Genomic DNA, 20,203 nt, shown 5'->3' on the forward strand with positions numbered 1-20,203 from the left:
ATCTCAGTGTGACCAAGCTGCATACCATGCTCAGCAACACTGGGCAGCTGAGCAGAATTGCTAGAGTCCTACTTAGATGAGAGTCTTTGAGTAACACAGAGGTAGTCAAGAGGAATCTTAATGCTGATAGGTCTTTGGATAAGAAAAGAAAGATCTCATTCAAACGGGAATTTTTTTTCTTTTATTTCTTTTTTATTTATTTATTTATCTATTTTTTTGAGACTGAGTCTTGCTCTGTTGCCCGAGCTAGAGTACCATGGTGTCAGCTTAGCTCACAGCAACTTCAAACTCCTGGGCTCAAGCAATCCTCCTGCCTCAGCCTCCTAAGTAGCTGGGACTACAGGCATATGCCACTATACCCTGCTCATTTTTTCTATATATTTTTAGATGGCCAATTAATTTATTTCTATTTTTAGTAGAGACAGGGTTTCATTCTTGCTCAGGCTGGTCTTGAACTCCTGAGCTGAAACGATCCTCCTGCTTCGGCCTCCCAGAGAGCTAGGATTGCAGGCATGAGCCACCATTCCTGGCCAATCAGGGGAAATTTTTTAAAGGCTCCAGCCTCTGGGAAGGGTGCCCAGGAACTCAGAATGAACTCTTTAAAATGGGGAGAAACAGGTTTGGCATTACTGTTAAAAATGAGGAGTTCTGCACAGAATAGAGTAATCATAGCAGTGCCTGGTCCATCTTAAGGAACTAGGAATAAATTCTGCATCAGAGGGGACTTTAAACAGCCAGGACTCTACTTATATATGCATTGTCCCTGCTGCTGTTCTAGCAAAGGGCTACTTCTTTGCATTTTGGGTAGAAAAAGTCTATATCTTTCAGCAGTGATGTGATGAGGGGCATTTGGGAGTAGTGGAGAATTTAGGATACACACAGAGGTGGGAGTAGGGAAAGGAGGAACATCTCCCAGTAAGCAGAGAGAAACCACCAGCCTCCCAGGCTGGACACTGTCAGGGCCGGACTTCTAGTCATCACACTGCATTGAAGCTGGAACCAAATCCCTCTGCAATTATGACTTACATCCTTAATTTTTCTCAAGACTGTTATGGATAAATACTTACAAAGGGTGTTATTTTTTTCTACTTGTACTTTTAATTTGCTAAATTTTACTAAGGCCTTATTCAGACTCATGCATTTTATGTCAACACATTAAAAGTCAGACGTGTAGTCATGTCTGATCTTAATTATTCAATTATTTGTTTTATATCAGCTGAGGCTCCTTGACCTAGATTCAGTCAATTTGTATTTGTAGAGTTTTCCAGTATTAGCACTTCATTTGGTGTTTTATGACATAAGGCTTTATTTGAAAACATCTTGCCGAACTGCTGTTTGCTACTTCCTGAACATACTGTACAGGACAGAATGTAGCTCGTAATAAAATGCAGGCTTTCCTCCGGCTTGGTATTATAATGCTGTATTATACATGTCAATTATATTAGGAAGCTTATGCCTTTCCTTTAGTGATTAAAATTTCCAGCGGGGTCGGGGGGGGGTGCACAGGGGGTTAGTGGGGAGAATGAAAGAAAAGAAAAAAGTTTATTTGTTTTCAATAAATCAGCCCCCTCTGGGAAAGATTAACTTTCTGATACAGTACATAATTTAGTAATCCAATTGTTGCATTCTCTACATAGGCCTCCTTTCACTCACAAGAGTATTCTTTGTGTCATTTCTAACTTTTAGAATTGCTTTTAGAAAAGTTTTTAATAATAGAATAGACTGCGTTCATACCTCTAAGAGCTTGTTTTCTTGGTACCACCTTAGAAAACATTGCAAATGGGTTCTCTACCAGTGTGCAGAAATTGGGGTGTATATGTGTGTGTGTGTGTGTGTGTGTGTGTTTTAAATAATACCTCAGGGTGGCAAATTCATGTGTTCTCTCACTGCAGGGAAGCAACACATTTTTAAAAAAACACCAGAGGGAATTGCCACTGCTGACTTTTGTGCAAAGAAGAACAAAACGGTTGCCATGTCTTTTCTTTTAACAGTCAACGGGCAAGAAATAATCCTATGGTGGCCTATTCTACATTTGCCAGACCTGTATTAAATTTATAAACAATTTTTTGGAGGAAAAAACACTTATTTTCCACACACAAAAAAATGTGTTCATAAAGGATGTAGAAAAACTGATGGGAAGTTAAAGAAAAGGGACCAAGGTAGTTAAAATTATGCAAAATAGTTCCTCTGCAGAAATCTTACCAGAAATGGGCTTGTTTTACTTGAGAAGTGTTGGGTTATGGTCCAAAATGTGTGTGTGTGTGTGTGTGTGTGTATTTTGAGAGGGTGGGTTGTGGAGGGATGAGTTGCCCCAGTCTTTTGAGGAATTAAAGGTGTTCCCTCCTCATGGAAAGATCCAGACCCCTGCTTTGGAGGCCAGGGGAAGGGGCACCTGCTGTCCTTTCATCTGACCACAGGGGGCGCTTCTTTCTCATCTCATTGAAAAGGTCTCTTGAGTAGCTATTGAGACACTGATTGTGAGTCCCTGAAAATGTTATCACAGCTTCCTCACCCCACCACCTGCCTCACTCCTGGGCTTTAGAACCACCCAGAGGTTCTTACAGGCTATGCAGTGAGTAACTTCCCCTGGGGTCAAAGGCCCAAGTAATGAGGGGTGTTGATCAATCCTAAAAGGGCATCTCTTACTTCCTTCCAAAGCATGTGTGAGGCAAAGTAGCAAATGTAAGAAAGCATTTTCATTCTGCTGGTCAGCAGAATTTCACAAAGCCCCTGACTTAGTGACTGAGCGCAGCCCTCCGGAAGAATGCCCCGAAGACGATAAGCAGGACAGAGCACAGCTTGAATCACTGCATTTTTTAACAAAGATAAAGTCAGTGATCCTAGACCTTGTCTGTTCTTGTACATAAGATAACGTCTGACAGGAGTAATGGTTATGCCTCTATAATCTGTCACCAGATGTACTCTCACGCTCAAACTTTGGTGAGACTTTGCTCTAATGTAACTTCTGAGCACATGCAGAACCTCCACCACCTGATAAATAAGTCGTAGGCTGAAACACTGCTTTGGAGCTAACAGAGACTCTCTGTAATGCTCAGTAAGATTGAATAAAACTAACTTTATTTTTTTTAAAGCCTGATTTTTTTTCTTTAGTTGACACATAGTTAAGCTCTGAGGGAAGGGAGGAGTTTCTGCGTGTCCTGAGTTGAGAAGGCTTAGCCGGACTCGGTGATGCTTCAGAAACTGGGCACAGTGCTGCCCATCACGACTGCTTGTTACATGTCCTCTTGCTTTTGGAAAGGTAGGCTTCTAGAAAATTCTCCTTAACCTGCTCTTTCATTTTACTGATGAGTTGAATTTTTTTTTTAAAAGATCAGCCAAGGGCAGTAGTAAGAAGGGGGAAAACAGTGGAACAAAGAGTTCCATCTTGGTAAGTCGAATTTAAGTTGTGAATTAGAAATTATAAAAGATAATGTGTGGATTTTCTTTGCAATTTAAATTGAGGGTCTAAGGTTTTATGACTCACCTTGACTGGAGTGTGATTTATATGGGTCTGAATTTTGTATTTTGGTCATGGGAGTCCAGGAAGCTGAAGCTACAGATTTTTTGCTTAAGAGCCATAAAAGAACAGTAATGTATTTTCATGTGTATTTATAATATAGGGTGAAATCTATTTATGTGCCCAAACTGTCCTAATAGTTTCTGGCCTCAGGAATGACTACTGTGGTGGGAAGTGTACAGAACTTTTGGCTTGTGTCTCCTCAGAAAAGTTCCTTCATTTTACTGAGCAATTCATTGTTTCCTCATCTGTAAAATGTATGCTTACTTTATGGAACTTATGCAAAAAAGAAGTGAGATTATACATAGAAAAATGCCTAGCAGAGTAACTGACACAAAAATATCAAAAATATTCTTTATAATTATTCATTAATCAGTTGAGAATACAGCTCACAATTTAGAGGAACAAATTGTGCCCCTTCTGGAGTTTGTATCAGAAGAAATGTTCAGGAGTCAGTTGTAATGATGCTTTTTTTTTTTTTTTTTTTTTGCTTTTCCAGCCACAGAACAAAGTCTTCAGGCTGGCCACCTCCCTCAGGAACCTGGGGCTTGAACCAGGTGCCACCCTATGGATGGGAGATGACGGCAAACAGAGATGGGCGAGACTACTTCATCAGGTAGGTTGAACACATGGCATGAACAACAGAATCCTTGGCTAATGGACTTCTCTATTTTTTATTTGCTTAGGAGAATGAACCTACTTAAATTAGGTACTGATAGGCATTTGAAGACCATTACTCAAGCTGCTTGATTGAGTAAACCTCCTACATCTTGTGACATAGGGTTGTTTTGTTCTTGGGCAGGTGCCATCTTAGAGTGACAATTCACTGTATAACATGGTAATCCTGGCTCAAAGCAAAAGTGTCCATTACTAAATATTAGGCCAGTTGTAATCATTGTCTGAGACTAAAGTTTGACACGGAAGAGTATCATTTAGAAAGTTTTCTAGAAACGGTCGAGACAGGAATGTTACCGTCTCATCTGTAACTAAAAGAATCAGCTAAAAGGATTATGTACCTTATGAGTTTTATAAATTTCTCACACTAAGATTAGCTTAGGTTTTGTATTTTTGTGGTGTTATTTTTAAATTGTGATAAAAATATATTAATACATATATAAAAACACACAAAATTTACCATTTTAACCGTTTTTAAATGTACAATTCAGTGGCATTAAGTACATTCACAAAGTTGTGCAACCATTTACCACTATCTTTCTCCAGAAATTTTTCATCATCCCCACAGAAACTTTGTGTCCATTAAACAGTATCTGCCAATTCCTCCCTGGTAACTTCTATTCTACTTTCTGTCTCTATCAATTTGCCTGTTGTAAGTACCTCATATAAGTGGAATCATATAATTTATATCCTTTTGCATCTGGCTTATTTCCCTTTAGCATGTTTTTAAGGTTTATCCATGTCGTAGCATGTGTCAGAATTCCATTCTTTTGAAGGCTGAATAATCCTCCATTGTATGGAGAGACCACATTTTATTTATTCATTCATTTCCTGGTGGACATTTGGGTTGTTTCCACTTTTTGGCTATTGTGACTAATACTACTGTGACTAATGGTGTATAACAATCTGGTTGAGTCCCTGCATTCACTTCTTTTGGGCATATACCTGGAAGTGAAATTACTGAGTCATCTGAAATTGTTGGGTCAAAATTAAATTCTACATTTAACTTTTTGAGGAAACACCAGATTGCTTTTTAGAGTAGCTGCAGTGCTCTGGGTTTTTTTTTTTTTTTTTTTTCAGTTTTATGAGACAAGCACTTATACTGCATTTCCCAAAGCAGCAAAGGTCCACCCTGCTTTTTTCTCCAACCTAAGTGAAATATTCTTAATTACAAGAAATTAGTGAAATAGATTTGAAATCAGGAAACATAGTTGGCTCTAGCCAAATTATAATTGAGCAGAGATTGGTGGCCAGGGGAAGAAAAATCTTTCACAACCACAGGCTGTGTTCTTTGTTCCAGCCAAGCTGCATATGGACTGATTTAGCAAACATAGGATCACCGTGAGGTAAGGGATCATTTTTATAAAAAAAAAACTGCCAAGATTATTTTGGGGGGATTTGGTCTTTTGTACTCCTCTCCCCAAGTGAGGATTGTTGGAAAGTAGCTAGGGGAAAAACACATGTGATTATGGTGGGCAGTTTCCTAGTCTCTGCAGCCTAAATCTCTCCCCTTCCTCAGAATTGCTACAGAGGAGAGAGGACCCCCGCTTCAGAGCACAGTTTGTTGCTGAGGGACTTGCTTCCTGGGTCCATTGCAGGAAGATCCAAGATGCCCTTGGACATGACTGAGAAGTGGCCTCCTGGCTCTCCAAGGCTTTCCTAAGGGTGTGCTCAGAGAGACACTAAATAGAAATGGCAGTTAGAGCAGAGTCTTCCAGAAAACTCAGAGACTGGAAGAAAGGCCAGTAGTTTTGCTCCCACCCTAGATTTTGAATCATGAATTTCATAGTTTTCCCAAGTTCTTTAGGCTTCTAGAAAGACAATTTTTGTATATATATTGTGCCATCCATTTTGTAACATGGCTATGAATTTATGCAATTGGCTCGGTTAAAGTGACCTAGATGATTTGACTCAAAACAATACAAACTTTCTGCCGAAGAAATATAATTTTTAAAAGACATAGATTATTTATTTATGAAGGTATGTCTCAGACTTCTCTGACTAAAATGAAGTTTTCTTTTCCCCTGGTTGGATCTGGGTTCCCGTACATTCCAGGCCATTCGATCAATAGGTAGAAATCTAAACTGAGGCCAACTGGTTAGAGGTTCTGGGAACACCAGCTAGCTCTGCCTTCATGCATTACCATTAGCATCATTGACATTTTTAAGGGCCAGACTGAGTGTCGATTTGACATTTACACTGGCCTAATGCCAGCTGTTAAAACATGTAAGAACAAATCAGCAACTTAATAGAGAAACCTGCACTGATTACTAAATGGTAGGTTTTAAAACCAAAGTCACCAATGTCATTTCTCCAAATTTGTGTGGTTTCTTTTTGCTTGGAAAGTAAGTTTACACAGTCCTCTTTGAGAAAGTTTTAAGATGTTAAGAACAGCACTTTGAAAAGTGTTTGTTCTTTCTTTATCACTAATGAGTTTTATAAATAATGAGAATTCTTCTTTTTTTTTTTTTAACTTACTGAGTAATGTCCATTACAAAGAGGTACTCTAATTATCGGAGTTTCTAAGAGCCTAGGTTTGCAGTATGGAGTATTTCTGTACTCATTAGTTTTAGAAGTTAAAGGGACAATTTGAAAATTAATCTATGGTTAGTAATTAGCACCTTTGCATTTAATTTTTCACTGTCTTAAATATTCTTTTTGAAAGAGATTAGATGTGTTCCTTTTTTATCTTGTCTTAGGATGTAAATGATAACCCAAATCAGACAATTGTTTTTAACGAAGGTACAACTATTTCCAAGTGATGGACAAAGCTATGGGAGGAAGCAGCATCCATGTGTTCAAAGTTAGTCTAATAGCTAAATAATGAGATAATTCTACCATTATGTTCTTTCAGAACATGGCCCAGAATAGTTCAAAATGTGTTCAAATTTCATCTTCCCTCTTCCATCCCCAATTATTTAGGGTAGGGCAGGATAAACTTTTTTCTACAGAGTCATTGATCCATAGGGTTAAAAAAAATCAAGGATGCCAATGCACACACACTAATATACATTTGTGTAATATTGTATAGTCTGCAAACTAATGGCTCTCAACCTTGGTCACACATTGGAATAGACTAAGAATCAGTAAAAAATCCTAATACTTGGGTTTGGGTGGGGTGATTCTGATGAACAGCTATGGTTGCTGCTTTAAAGCACTTTTCTGCACATGGTCTCATGTATTTGGCTTCAACACAGGGATGATTATCTCCATTTTCCAGATCATAAAACTGAGACTCAGACTAATCAAGTGGCTTTCCCAGTCACACATGTGTGCTGCTGAGCCATACTCCATTGCTTGTTCAACTACACCAGATTCCTCATTTAAAAAGGACAACTTTGGTTGGTATTCTTAGAGAAATATGAAATACAATTTTTTAAGGAACAAAGAACATTCTTTAAGAAACATGACAAATGTGAAATAAAAATTTCTCAGTTCCTTATTATTACCAGTTAAGAGAGAATAGAGGAGGGAAAAAGAGGGAGACAGATGGGAAGAGAAAAACTACAAGGAAAAGAAAAAGTCTCAAGAAAGAATGTCCTGGTGAGAAATGGGTAAGATAGGGAGAGAAAAAAAGAGAAATTAAGAGAAACAGAGAAACTGATATACTCTGAGTTGATTGTTATAATAACAGCATCAATGACTAGTAAGTGTAGATGTAGATGATATAGATATTGATACAATTACAGATATACATAATAGATGGAGATAGATAATATAGATATTGATACAGTTACAGATATAGATGTATATATACATATAGATTGATATAGAATATAGATATTGACATGGATATTGATATAGATATAGATGGGTATAGATTTAAATAGTCATAGGTATACATAGATATGAATACACATATAGCTGATCAGATATAGATATAGATGTATATGTAGATATAGATTCTAGATGAGTGGCCATATAAAAACATTTGCCTAGGAGAGTCCTGGTTTATATGTATTGTTCTGAAATAATTAAAGATATCACCTCCTTTTGCTTTCAAAGTGTTCTGGTTTGGATAGTACAAGATAATTCAATTTATATATCCTATCACACTACCAAAGTTTAGAAAATTTTTGTAAGACATAAGATTTCATTTAATCTTGATAACTGTCTTATGAGGTAGTTAAGGCACATAGAAGACTCTCTCTCTTACAGAAAAAGCTGAGGTTCACAGGGATTGAGATGTCCACACCATAATAGCTTATGGTGACCAATGTTTATATCCATATCTTCAGACTCTAAGGCACCTTGGCTGTTATGACTTGGTCATGGAGTTTAATCCAAACTAAGCCCCCTATATTCTATAGCTTTGACCCTCCACCCCTGGGGTTACGCAGCCCTGTTGTTGTGTGCTCAGCTCACTTCCATCTGTCCCTGCCACACCCTCCGCACTCAGCACCCTTAGACCTGGACCTGATCAGCCTGCTTGTCTGGTCATGGGCTTCCTTCAAAACCTCTTCCTGGTCACACCCAACATCCATCCACCCAGCATTTATTGAGCATCACTAAATACTGAAGATCCAAGATGAGTAAGGCAAGTTTCTATCTTTGAGGATCTCAGAATGTGGTAGAATAAGTAAAATAATAGACTATGCTTTAGATACAGTAGAGTCCCCCAAGGAGGAATTAATCTAATCCATTTAGGGATTAGAGGTTATTGCCATGGGCCTCACACTACATTGAGTCCACCATCTTTCTCCACTGAGCAATGTCTATTTTAACCTTCCTTAGAGGCATATTATATGTTTAAAAGAGAATAGGGAGCATCATATGTTACTTTCCCCCATTTTTAAGTTAAATGGAGTACAAACATGCATGTTTGTGAGCATAGGGAGAGTTTATGCAAAGGTAACATGATTCATAAATCTGGAACTTTGGTTTTTATATATTAAAGAAAAGAAATTGAAACATGATCAAAATAAATATTAAACACGAGCTGGCAAAGTGTTATAGATGATTATTATGAACAAAGTTGGAGTCTGGGATCGCGATGGAGGTTGAGAGAGGAGACTGGAGGGTCATTGCCAGAACACATGGCCTGATTTTTCAAGTTCTAAATTTAAGAGGTTTTTTTCTTCTTTTTGGCCTGCTGGCTTTCTGGCCACCTTTTACCCTGTGTACACAAAAAGTAGCCTTGCGTGTGTATTAGACGAGACACACTATTCTGTTATTCTACCAGCAATTCCCATGGTGGGCAATTAAACTGAGTTACTATCTCCTTAATGCAGAAGAATTCAACTCTGAAACCTGAAGTAAGAGTGGAGATTAGTAATGAGATGTGGAAACTTCCACTTTGTTCTCCCGTATGGACTTGGCCCAACTCGGGAGTAGTTTAGCCATTAGCATCTGCCAATTTATTCAGTGGTCAATGTGAAATATATTTTTGGCTCACCTATCTCCAGAAAAGAAAAATCTGAATAAATATAAGTAGTTTGTAAATACAAGTTCCCTCCCTCCTTTTTTATCAACCACGGCAGAAGACAATCAAGTCAATGTGTTAGGATTCTGTCACCATAGAAATTAGCAATGGAAAAGCCTTACCTCATACTTCCATGTAAGCTCCAAAGTAGTCCCTCTACATCTTGACTTGGTCTAATTCAAATGTCCCAAAAAGGAAAGAAGTAAATGATTATTTTCAAACAGTATGTGGTAGTTCTGGGGTTATTCTTCAGATATATTTTTTCTTGATTTTTCACTCCAGATTTCATAAGACTCTTACTGTTACTCTGTGGATGACTCCTTTCATCTGTTACTCTGTGGTGAATTCCTTTAAACTTTTTCTTCTCTAGAAATTAAAAAAAAAAAAAGTCAAGAAGAGTTAAGTTGTAAAATTGGAATGTGGATATTGTGATTGGACCCACCATCCCATGTGATATTTTCATATTTGAAGCAGACATCAATTTCCTACTTTATTAAGCCCATGGTTTTTTGTTTTTGTTTGTTTGTTTAAGATAGAGTCCCATTCTTTTGCCCAGGCTAGAGTACTGTGGCGTCAGCCTAGCTCACAGCAACCTCAAACTCCTAGGCTCGGGCTATCCTCCTGCCTCAGCCTCCTGAGTAGCTGGGACTACAGGCATGCGCCACCATGCCCAGCTAATTTTTTCTATATGTGTTTTAGTTGTCCAGCTAATTTCTTTGTATTTTTAGTAGAGACAGGCTGTTCTTGAACTCCTGACCTTGAGCGATCCTCCTGCCTCCACCTCCCAGAGTGCTAGGATTACAGGCGTGAGCCACCTCACCCAGCCTACAAGCACATGTTTTAATACACACTTAACAAAGGACAAATAGATCTGAGAGATTACCCAAGTTGTTACTCTTTGTTTCTGGTAATAAAATGCTGGAGGTCTTTGTGGAAATTAACAGTTATATCCATGAAGGAGGTAACAGAGATCTATTGGTGGTGGGTTGCTCTATTATTTGTGAGGTTTTAAATATCCAAAGAGTTAAGAACTGGCATTATGTTAGAGAAGAGGCAGTTTGCCTCTTTTTTTGTGTGTTTCTGCTGAAGAATTCTAAATAAAATTTGAGCACATATGATGAGTTTTGTATAAAAAGCAAATAATTGCCTCATGGCAAGAGCAAATGCCATTTTGTTGAATAAGTTCCTGAGGATCGCAAGCATCCCGTCATGGCAAGGGAGGTACATGAAAATGTTGGAATGGGGGGAACAAAGTCAACATGATTGTATCATTACAGGAAACAAAAGGTAATTATGTCATGCCAATGCAAACGCTTCCCAGTTTGAACATTAGGTGCTGTTTATTCCCTTCATTGGAGCAGATTTGTTTTCTTTCAAATCTGACAAAGCACCTATCTGCTGAGTTAATAATCACTGCTCCCAGCTGGAAGGTAAGTTTGCAGAGTTGATGGAAGGGCTTTTAACAGGAAGGTTCTGAAATGACACTATCATTCCAGATCTAATTTGGCATATGGCACAAAGAGCTGTGCTGGGCAAACTTCTGTATCAAAGGCTGTTTCATTTTCCCTGTGCATTTCTTCTTAAAACTTTGCTGGTTTACTTAATCTGGCCTTCACTCTGGGTCAAATCCTTGAAACACTTGGCTTTTTTGTCCAGCATGCCAACATATCTGAAGGGATTGTAATTATCTGAAGTTCCTTGGGCCACTTGACTACCACAGAGTTGGGACATGCACATTGGGGCCAAGCTGTGGGCAGCAGGTTAGCTAGTGCACTGGGTCAGCTCTCCTTCTCTGGCGCTGCATGTAGCCCCTAGGGATGTACATGAGGTGGGTCACAAAGTCCATTCGGTATCACAGGGATGTCCAGCTTGTAAAAAGGAGAAGCACCTGGAGGACCAGGTTTCCATCACAGCCTGTAATTGAAATACTAGCTTGAGGCCTCCTGCCACCCTGATTATTTTGAGTGGCCTCTGGACCTCTTCTTTCTGGACTGAGCCAACCCTGCAGAGAGCAATTTTGATGTCAATGCCTAAGGCTGGGGCACAGGCAGAAATTCCGGCCTGTGCCAAATGCCAAGTAGGGGGTGTGGGTGTTGCTGCCAAGTAAATTGGCTGAGCTTAAGAGGACATGGAATCACCTTTGTGGCAGGTGTCTTTTCATTATTGTCTGCACACCTCCACAAAAGGAGAAGGAGAGCAACCAAGACAGGAGGGCTGGTGACAAAAATGCCTTTCTGTAGTCTACCAAAGGTTAGGAAACAGCAGTTCTTGCCAAGCCCTTATTCTGTAGCTCCTCTAAAAATACAAATAAAACCTTCTTATCAATGGCCAATTTCTGGCAAAGAATCTCTTCAATTGCAGAGGTGATAAGAGATGGCGGTACTTTTTGTTCCAGTGGTCACTCATATCAGTCTGAGTCAAGAGTAGCTATATCACACACTTGTTACATGGAATGTGCCAGTCAGCTGCTCCAGGAGCACATATATGGCAATGGCAATTCAGATTGAGAAGGCTTGAAGAGACTCTCAAAGAAGGCTATTTGATCTTAAAGGATGCTGCTGAGCACACAGGTCTGACTACATAATATTCAGGACCCTTTGCAAAATGAAAATACAAGGCCATTGTTCAAAAAGCAGGATATCTGTAGGTCTAGATTTGAAAGGAAAGAAAATAAAAAGCAAAACAAAAAACAACAGGGTAAAAGTGGTGATAAATGTACTAAAATGTAAAGCTTTCCCCTTTCTTCGGTCTCTGTCAACGTGTCAAACGGTTTTTTATTTGCTATATAATGCCATTCTAAGTAAAGAAAAATTCCATTTCAAATTATTAGCATGAATTTTACCAATCATTCTTACAGTGTACAATGCAAGTTTTAGCTGCAAATATAAAAGCATTTAACTTGTCTGCAGAATCAGTGAAATTACACAATTTGCATTTCACAATTCATGCATGCATATGTCTTTCTTTCTAACCAGAACAGTGAAAATGCTGCACAAAACTAACTCAAGTGGTTTGGTTTTGCTTCTTGATATGTGCATCTTCTACCAAAGCTCCTTCCCTTGGCATGCTAATGAGTAAGGAAAAACTGAAAGGAAAAGGAACTCTAGGTTGCCCTATCTTTCTTTTCTTTTCCTTCCATGTCATCATTATTAGTGTAAGTGGTTGGCCAATACAGGGAAGTAACATGAATAAGAAAGCATATGACAGGGTTCCTTGGTCAATCATGTTTCTTGGAAGGTCACATCCATTAAAAACTAATTAGCCTTCAGCCCACACCTCCCAACCTCACCCCTTGACTCTTTTTGTAAAATCATTTTTATGTGGGCTTCTCTATAAAGGCCTAGCAAGGAGGAATGATTGCTTCTAGCTGTTGACTCTCTCAGAAAGCAATCTCCATGGCCTGTCAAGGATGGGTTTTCTCACCAAAAGATATATACTTTTCTTTCCCTACCCCCCAACCTTAATTCTCTAGGCTAGGTCAGCAAACCTTTTCTGTAAATGGTCACATAATAAATATTTTAGGCTTTGGAGGCCATGTGGTCTCTGTTGTGACTTAGTACAATGCAACTCTGCCATGATAGTGTTAAATCAATCATAGGAAGTGTGTAAATGAATGGATATGGTTGTGTTCCAATAAAACTTTATTTACAAAAACAAACTGGTGGCTGGATATGACCCATGGACTATTGTAGTTTGCCAACCCCTGCTTTAAAGTATCATGCACTTGAGTTCATTCTCATATTTTTAATTCATTAATTGATATATTTTCAAAACCCTTCCATGAAATGGGGACCTGCCACATATTTTATATTTGAAAGAAACTAGGGCAGAGATTGGTACAATGACTTTTCTGAGATTGCAGAGAGCTAAAAATGGACCTCAGAGCCCCAGTTTGTCCTACTTGTTGCCAGAAAGCTCTATGATGTGTCTTCTGTCAGCATGCAGTTCTTGTATAGCTCTGACACCTATGACCTATCTCTAAAGGTTGTTCTAGGAACAACATCATCAAAATCCACCAGAGAAGTAAAACTTATAATGTGAAAGTTCTCTCTTCCTTTTGGTAGGTGCTCACAGGGAGGAGGTCTGCTGATCACAGGGTTTGCAGCTGCTCCCCACCTCCAACCAACACCTTCGTGGGAGGGGTACAGAGGACAGGAAATGATAGCAATGAGGCAGCCCAGTCACAATGGAATGCCAAATGCAAGTGCAAATAATTATTAGGAAGGTGAAAATTACATAGCAACTTGCTCTCACTAATGGTCTACAGAGAAACAGCCCCATTGTGCTTTCAAAAAGTTAATTGTTCATAGTGTTTTGAAGAAATGCTGCTTACTATCCTTGTGGAATTTTATAAAGCTGCTGTATAAAGGTCCTCAACTCGTTTTTGGTGATATTCTGTTCTAGACTGTTCTCGCAGCTTTCATGACACCATCCCTCTTCTTTTGCTCCAAGCTCAGGGGAGGTTCCTTCTCATGTCTCCTCAGCTGATTCTTCTTTTTTAGCTCAACATTTAAACTTCAGTTTCCCACATTATCAAGCCTACATTTCTACTTAAAACCCACAAAAAGGTAAAGGATTCATGAGTTTAAATATGTTGATACCATGTGGTTTGGGTTCAAAAAATACTGGAGACTCATGACTGACTATTCCCTTAGAGGAGATAAAAGAGTTCACAAAAATTGGTTTTCACTGCCTAGGATATTGTCTGGGCAATAGCACACAGCCAATAAATATTTGTTAATAGATGTTTGGAAGTATGTATAATACATATGCATGTAATAGTAGATGGATGGATGGATGGATGGATGGATGGATGGATGGATGGATGGATGGATGGATGAATGTTCCTTAAGCGTTGTGTTCAGTAGATCATTAGGGAAAATGCATCTACACAAATCAGTGAGTGAAAATTATTTCTTCTTAACTTACTGATATAGAAATTTCACTACCAGAATTTAAGCATTTAGATAAAGCCTATATTTCATAATAAAACCCTAAAAGTTTATCAAAGCCTTATCACCATTTCGTATGTTAGTGTGGCTGTTTATCAGACCACCAAAATTCAGGATGTAATAAAGGTAACTTTCTCAGAATAGTGTAATTGCAGTATATTCCAGCAACAAGTGGCATAGAATAATAAAGCACAGAAATTAGAGTAAAAACACCTAGGCTAAAATTCCAGCTCTTTCAGTACCAGCTGTGTAATGGTGAGTAATCATTTGGAAACTGTGGGCCTAACTTTTCTCATTGTACAACAATGTTGTTGGACCAGAAAACTGTATCAGTTGAGAATCCTGTGAGTTACAAGCAACAGAAAATTCTTAATCAATTTAACTTAAAGATGATAAAAAGAATTTGTTGCTTTACATATCTAAAAAGTAAATTATAAAATTGCCACAGCCAAAAGGAGCCTTAAGAATACATGACAACTCAATGTGATGTGATATTCTGGATGGAATTTTGCAGCAGATAAAGGACATTAGGTAAAATTGAAAGAAATTCGAATACAATATGGACTTTAATTAGTAATAATATATCAATATTAGTTCATTAATTGTGACAAATGTACCACACTAATATAAGATGTTAGAATAGGGGAAACTGGGTGCCAGATATACAGGAACTCTTTCTACTATCTTTGTAATTTTTCTGTAAATCTAAAAGTGTTCCACAATAAGTTTATATATAAAAAATACGCAAAATGGGATAACATCACCAAGAAGGCAGACCATGACGCTTCAGGCCCTTACTCTCCCACAGAGACACATAGTTAACAATATATTGACCAGAATAACTTTGTGAGAATTCTAGAGACCAGTTGAAAAGTTAAAAGCACCTAGACCAATGTAAAACCAAAAAGGTATTTCAGCAAAAAAGCTTTGCATACCTGTCCATGCTCCTCTCCCTATCTGACCTAGCACAATGCAACCAACAAGAAACTTTTCATACTAGGGATCCTCTTTGGGGCTGGAAACAAGAGTGAACCAAGCATCCAGCATTCTGGTGAGTCTGGAAGCTGCTTGAGGGACTGGTTTCTGTCTTACCATACTCAGAGCACTGACAGGACTTGGTCAAGCACTGGTGGCCTTGTTTGGAAGCTGCTGAAAACAAAACATAATCCCCATGGCACCTAAGAGCTTCAGTTTCAAAGGCAGACACAAGGGGGAGCAAAGACCACAGACTTCTGAGAAGAAACAGGAACAAGCTGCTTAGGGAATTAAAGATAACTAAAAGTACACATACAAGCCCAGAGAAGATATCCTCAGAAAGAAATTGGGGAGGTCCTAGAATCTATAGCTTGGCTGATCAATGAAGATTTTCCCCTGCACAAAGTCAATATATAAAGACTGGGAATGGTGATTGTTTTTTCAAATACCCAAGTCTCAACAACAACAGCAAATCCCAAAGCACACAAATAAAGAGGGAAACATGGCCCAGTCAAAGGACCAAAATAAAACTCTAGACCCTGAACCTAAAGAAACACATTGATGTAAAAATCCTCAAGAAAATACTTGCATTCTAAATTCAAGAGTGCATTAAAAAGATTATATACCATAACCAAGTGGGTTTTATTCCAGGAATGTGTAAGGAGGGTTTAACATATGGAATTCAATTAATGTAATACACAACATTAAGAGAATGAAGGACAAAGCCACATGATCAAATCAAAACCACAATAAGATACCACCTCACCCCCATTAGGATAGCTACTGTCAAAAAAAGAGAAAGGCCGGGCGTGGTAGCTCACGCCTGTAATCCTAGCACTCTGGGAGGCCGAGGCGGGTGGATTGCTCAAGGTCAGGAGTTCGAAACCAGCCTGAGCAAGAGCGAGACCTCGTCTCTACTATAAATAGAAAGAAATTAATTGGCCAACTAATATATATATAGAAAAAATTAGCCAGGCATGGTGGTGCATGCCTGTAGTCCCAGCTACTCGGGAGGCTGAGGCAATAGGATTGCTTGAGCCCAGGAGTTTGAGGCTGCTGTGAGCCAGGCTGATGCCACGGCACTCACTCTAGCCTGGGCAACAAAGTGAGACTCTGTCTCAAAAAAAAAAAAAAAAAAAAGAGGAAATAACAAATGTTGGCAAGAATGTGGAGAAAGTGGAACCTGTATTAGTCCGTTTTGCATTGGTATAAAGAAAAAACCTGAGGCTGGGTAATATATAAAGAAAAGAGGTTTATTCAGCTTACAGTTCTGCAGACTGTACAAGCATGGCACCATCATCTGCTTCTGGCGAGGGCTTAAGGGAGCTTCCTATCAAGGGAGAAGGTGAAGGGGGAACAGGCATGTCACATGGCAAGAGAAGTGGCAAGAGAGAGAGAATGAGATGCCAGGCTTCTTTAAACAATTAGCTCTCACGTGAACTAATAAAGCAAGAACTCATTATCATGGGGTTGACACCAAGCCATTCTTGAGGCATCTAGCCCCATGACTCAAACACCTCCCACCAGGTGCCACATTCAACTCTGGGGATCAAATTTCAACATGAGATTTGGAGTGGCTAGATGTCCAAACTGTATCAGAATCCTTATGCACTATTGTTAGCAAGGTAAAATAGTGTATCTGCTATGGAAAACAGTATGGCAATTCCTCCAAAAATTAAAAATATAACTACTATATAATCCAATAATCCCACTACTAGGTATATACCCAAAATAATTGAAAGCAAGGTTTCAAAGAGATACTTGCACACTCTTGTTCATAACAGCGTTATTCACACTAGCCAAGAGGTAGAAGCAACCCTGATGTCCATCGACAGATGGATGGATAAAAAAAATGTGGTCTATAATACAATGGAATACTATGCAGCCTTAAAAAAGAAGGAAATTCTGTAATGTGCCATAACATGGATGAACCTTGAAGACATTATGCTAAGTAAAAAAAGCCAGTGGCGAAAGATAAATTTATGATATTTATGATATATGATTCCAATGATTCCATTTATATAAAGTATCTAAGTAGTCAAATTCATAAATATAGAAAGCAGGATGGTTACCAGGGTCTGGGAGCAGGAGACAAAGGACAGTTGTTGTTTCATGGCTACAAAGTATCAGTTCTGTGAAGTGAAAAAGTGAAAAGTGAAAAAGATCTCTTGCACAACAACGTAAATGCACATAACACTGATGAACTGTACACTTTAAAATGGTTAAGATGGTAAATTTTATTATGTGTTTTTTATTAGAATAAAAAATATACACAAAGTAAGTGCCAGGGCCAGCTCCATAATATGTTTAAAGTGTACACTGGAGTGGTCAGGGCTCTGCTCCATCTCTCTGGGCCCTCTCTACACTGTCTTACCCCTTGAGTTTCATTCCTAATGGCTACATCCCTTCCCATCTTTACATTCACCAGGCAGAAGAGAAAGAAAACCTGTGTCCCAGCATTTTCAGAATCAGCCAAGGTTCTCACTGATTAGACTAGTGGAAGCCACACATCCACAACTGAACCAATCACTATGGGCATGGGAGCTACAGATTGGCTTAAACCAAAGAGGGCCTTCCTTTAAAGTAGGAGTGCAATCAATCCCACCCAGACCACTTGGGAGAGAAGTGGTTTCCTAATGAGACCAGGAGTCAGCAAACTTTCCCTGTAAAAGGCTGCACAATAAATATTTTAGGCTTTGTGGATCATATGGTCTTTATTGCAATTACTCAACTCTACTATTATATAATGAAAGCAGCCATAGACATTAAGTAAATGAATGAACATGGCTGTATTCCAATAAAACTGTACAGACGTTGAAATTATAATTTCATATAATTTTCATGTATCATGAAATATTCTTTCTTTAACCATTAAAAAAATAAAAACCATTTTTAGCTCACAGGTGGCTAGTAGGATTCAGCCCACAGACTGTAGCTTGCAGACCTTTGTTCTAGATAATCTCTCCAAATGCCTTTTTAGCTCAGTAATCTTTATAATTTTACTTGGGCCACCTTCATTCCTCCTTTCTGGAATACCTGTAATGAAATGACCTTCAGCTGATGTGTTTGCTCAAAATCCTCAACCTGACACAACAAGGCATTTGGAAGGTCATGCAAGTGCGTCTCCTTTCCCCAGGTGCACTGAATTGTCTTAATATCTTGGTTTCCGTAGAACACTTGGGAAGTACAGAACAGTACACTGTTAAATATTTAAGATAATGATTCTTCCCCTCCACCATTATTGGATATTAAAAACATGCTTTCAACTCTGCAGTTACAATTTATGGAGTTAAAACTCTGTCTTGTGGTTAAGCAATTGTTCTTCTATTTTTGTTCACCTTTAACAGTGACTTTTTTTCTAGCTTAAATATTTAGTAGACTGGAACTGTCTTTAGAATGATGTATTTCTTAAAGTCTTTATTTTCCAGTTATTGGACATAATGCTATTATGTAAATGATTGAAGCAAGTATTGGAAATGTGAGTGTAAAGATCTTCAGGATCAGAGGGTGACCCTGGGGAGAGAGAGAGATGGGAGACAGAGCTGAACAATAAGGAGAAGAGAAAGGATAAAGTCAAGGAAGCTTTTAAATTCCTGTAAGGAACATGTTTGACTGGATCTCTGGAGGGAGACAAAAAGAAAAGTGGCTTAGGAAAAAGCAAAATTCATTGGAATAGCATGGGGCTGTAAGGGGACAATAATCTGTTTTAAAACGAAAATGGAAAACTGTGGAATGATTGCTCAAATATATTTTTTCAGCCTTTGGATTTTAGTTCAAATACCTTTAGCACATATAATGACTTTGTTTTATTTCTTCATTGTTTATGACCCATCTACTTCTTTAAAAAAAAAAATCTGAGCCTCAACTAGCCTGTAGTGCCCTTATGTAAATTATGAAAGACACCGCCTTTGAGCCATTATGTCCCAGCCAGTTAGCATCTTTGTGCTCAGTTTCAGGGTTCTTTGAGAGAACTAGATTTCAACCGCTAGTTGGCTCCTTGGCCAGGCCCCCTGCATAGCCATTTACATTGGCCTGATCTGAGGCAGTTCATTAAAAAAAAAAAAAAAAGAGAGAGAGAGAGACACATCTAATGGGGTGGCAGTGCATTTGAGTTACATTTCCCAGATAGACTTTCCAAACAAGGTCAAAAAGCCCTTTAGGAGACAGGGCTGTGATGGACCAGGTAGAATTTACCTGCATTGATACTGACATATGTATTGAATAGAGGACTCACTTTTCTAGCTCTTTACAAAACTAATTTTTTCTCATTCTGTCAGATTATAATTTATAGATTCCAGAATTTTATTATAGTAATTTCTTTTAATGTCAAGGTTTCCTAATGCTTAGTTAACAATTCTTTTCTTCTATGCTCTCTTAAGCCACCATTACGAGGCACACTCAGGTTAGGAGGGAGGGTTAGCTCTGGCCCTTCCTCTGAGTGGTTCCATGATGCTTTCGTTATTTACCTGTTTCTTCTAGGGATTCTGTTCTCATTGTTTTCTTTTCCTTCCTTTTGTTTTCTAAAACTTAGGACTGCCTTATGGTAAACTCTGTCCCAGGGCATAGCTTTTGACTTTAAATTTGCCTTCAAATAGCAGCCCCTTTCTGAAATATCCTCCTGTCTGATTATTTTTAAGTTATAGTTTATAATTTGCTAATGAC

At 38.5% G+C, this 20,203-nt stretch overlaps 2 protein-coding genes across 5 annotated transcripts in view; both read left to right on the plus strand.

Annotated features, from left to right (window-relative positions):
* The window catches only part of LOC105882445 (glia maturation factor beta), a 902,793-nt gene that overhangs the window by 690,657 nt on the left and 191,933 nt on the right, over nt 1-20,203 (plus strand). The gene's annotated exons all lie outside the window — the stretch shown is intronic.
* Nucleotides 1-20,203, plus strand: part of FRMPD4 (FERM and PDZ domain containing 4) — a 539,531-nt gene that overhangs the window by 351,902 nt on the left and 167,426 nt on the right. For all 4 annotated transcript variants that reach the window (XM_012784824.3, XM_075999302.1, XM_012784823.2 and 1 more), the window contains one exon: nt 4,017-4,133. In XM_012784824.3, the coding sequence (XP_012640278.1) occupies nt 4,017-4,133 (117 nt within the window). The remainder of the gene's footprint in view (nt 1-4,016; nt 4,134-20,203) is intronic.

The sequence above is a fragment of the Microcebus murinus genome, chromosome X, assembly GCF_040939455.1.
Source record: "Microcebus murinus isolate Inina chromosome X, M.murinus_Inina_mat1.0, whole genome shotgun sequence".
Classification (NCBI taxonomy): Eukaryota; Metazoa; Chordata; class Mammalia; order Primates; family Cheirogaleidae; genus Microcebus; species Microcebus murinus.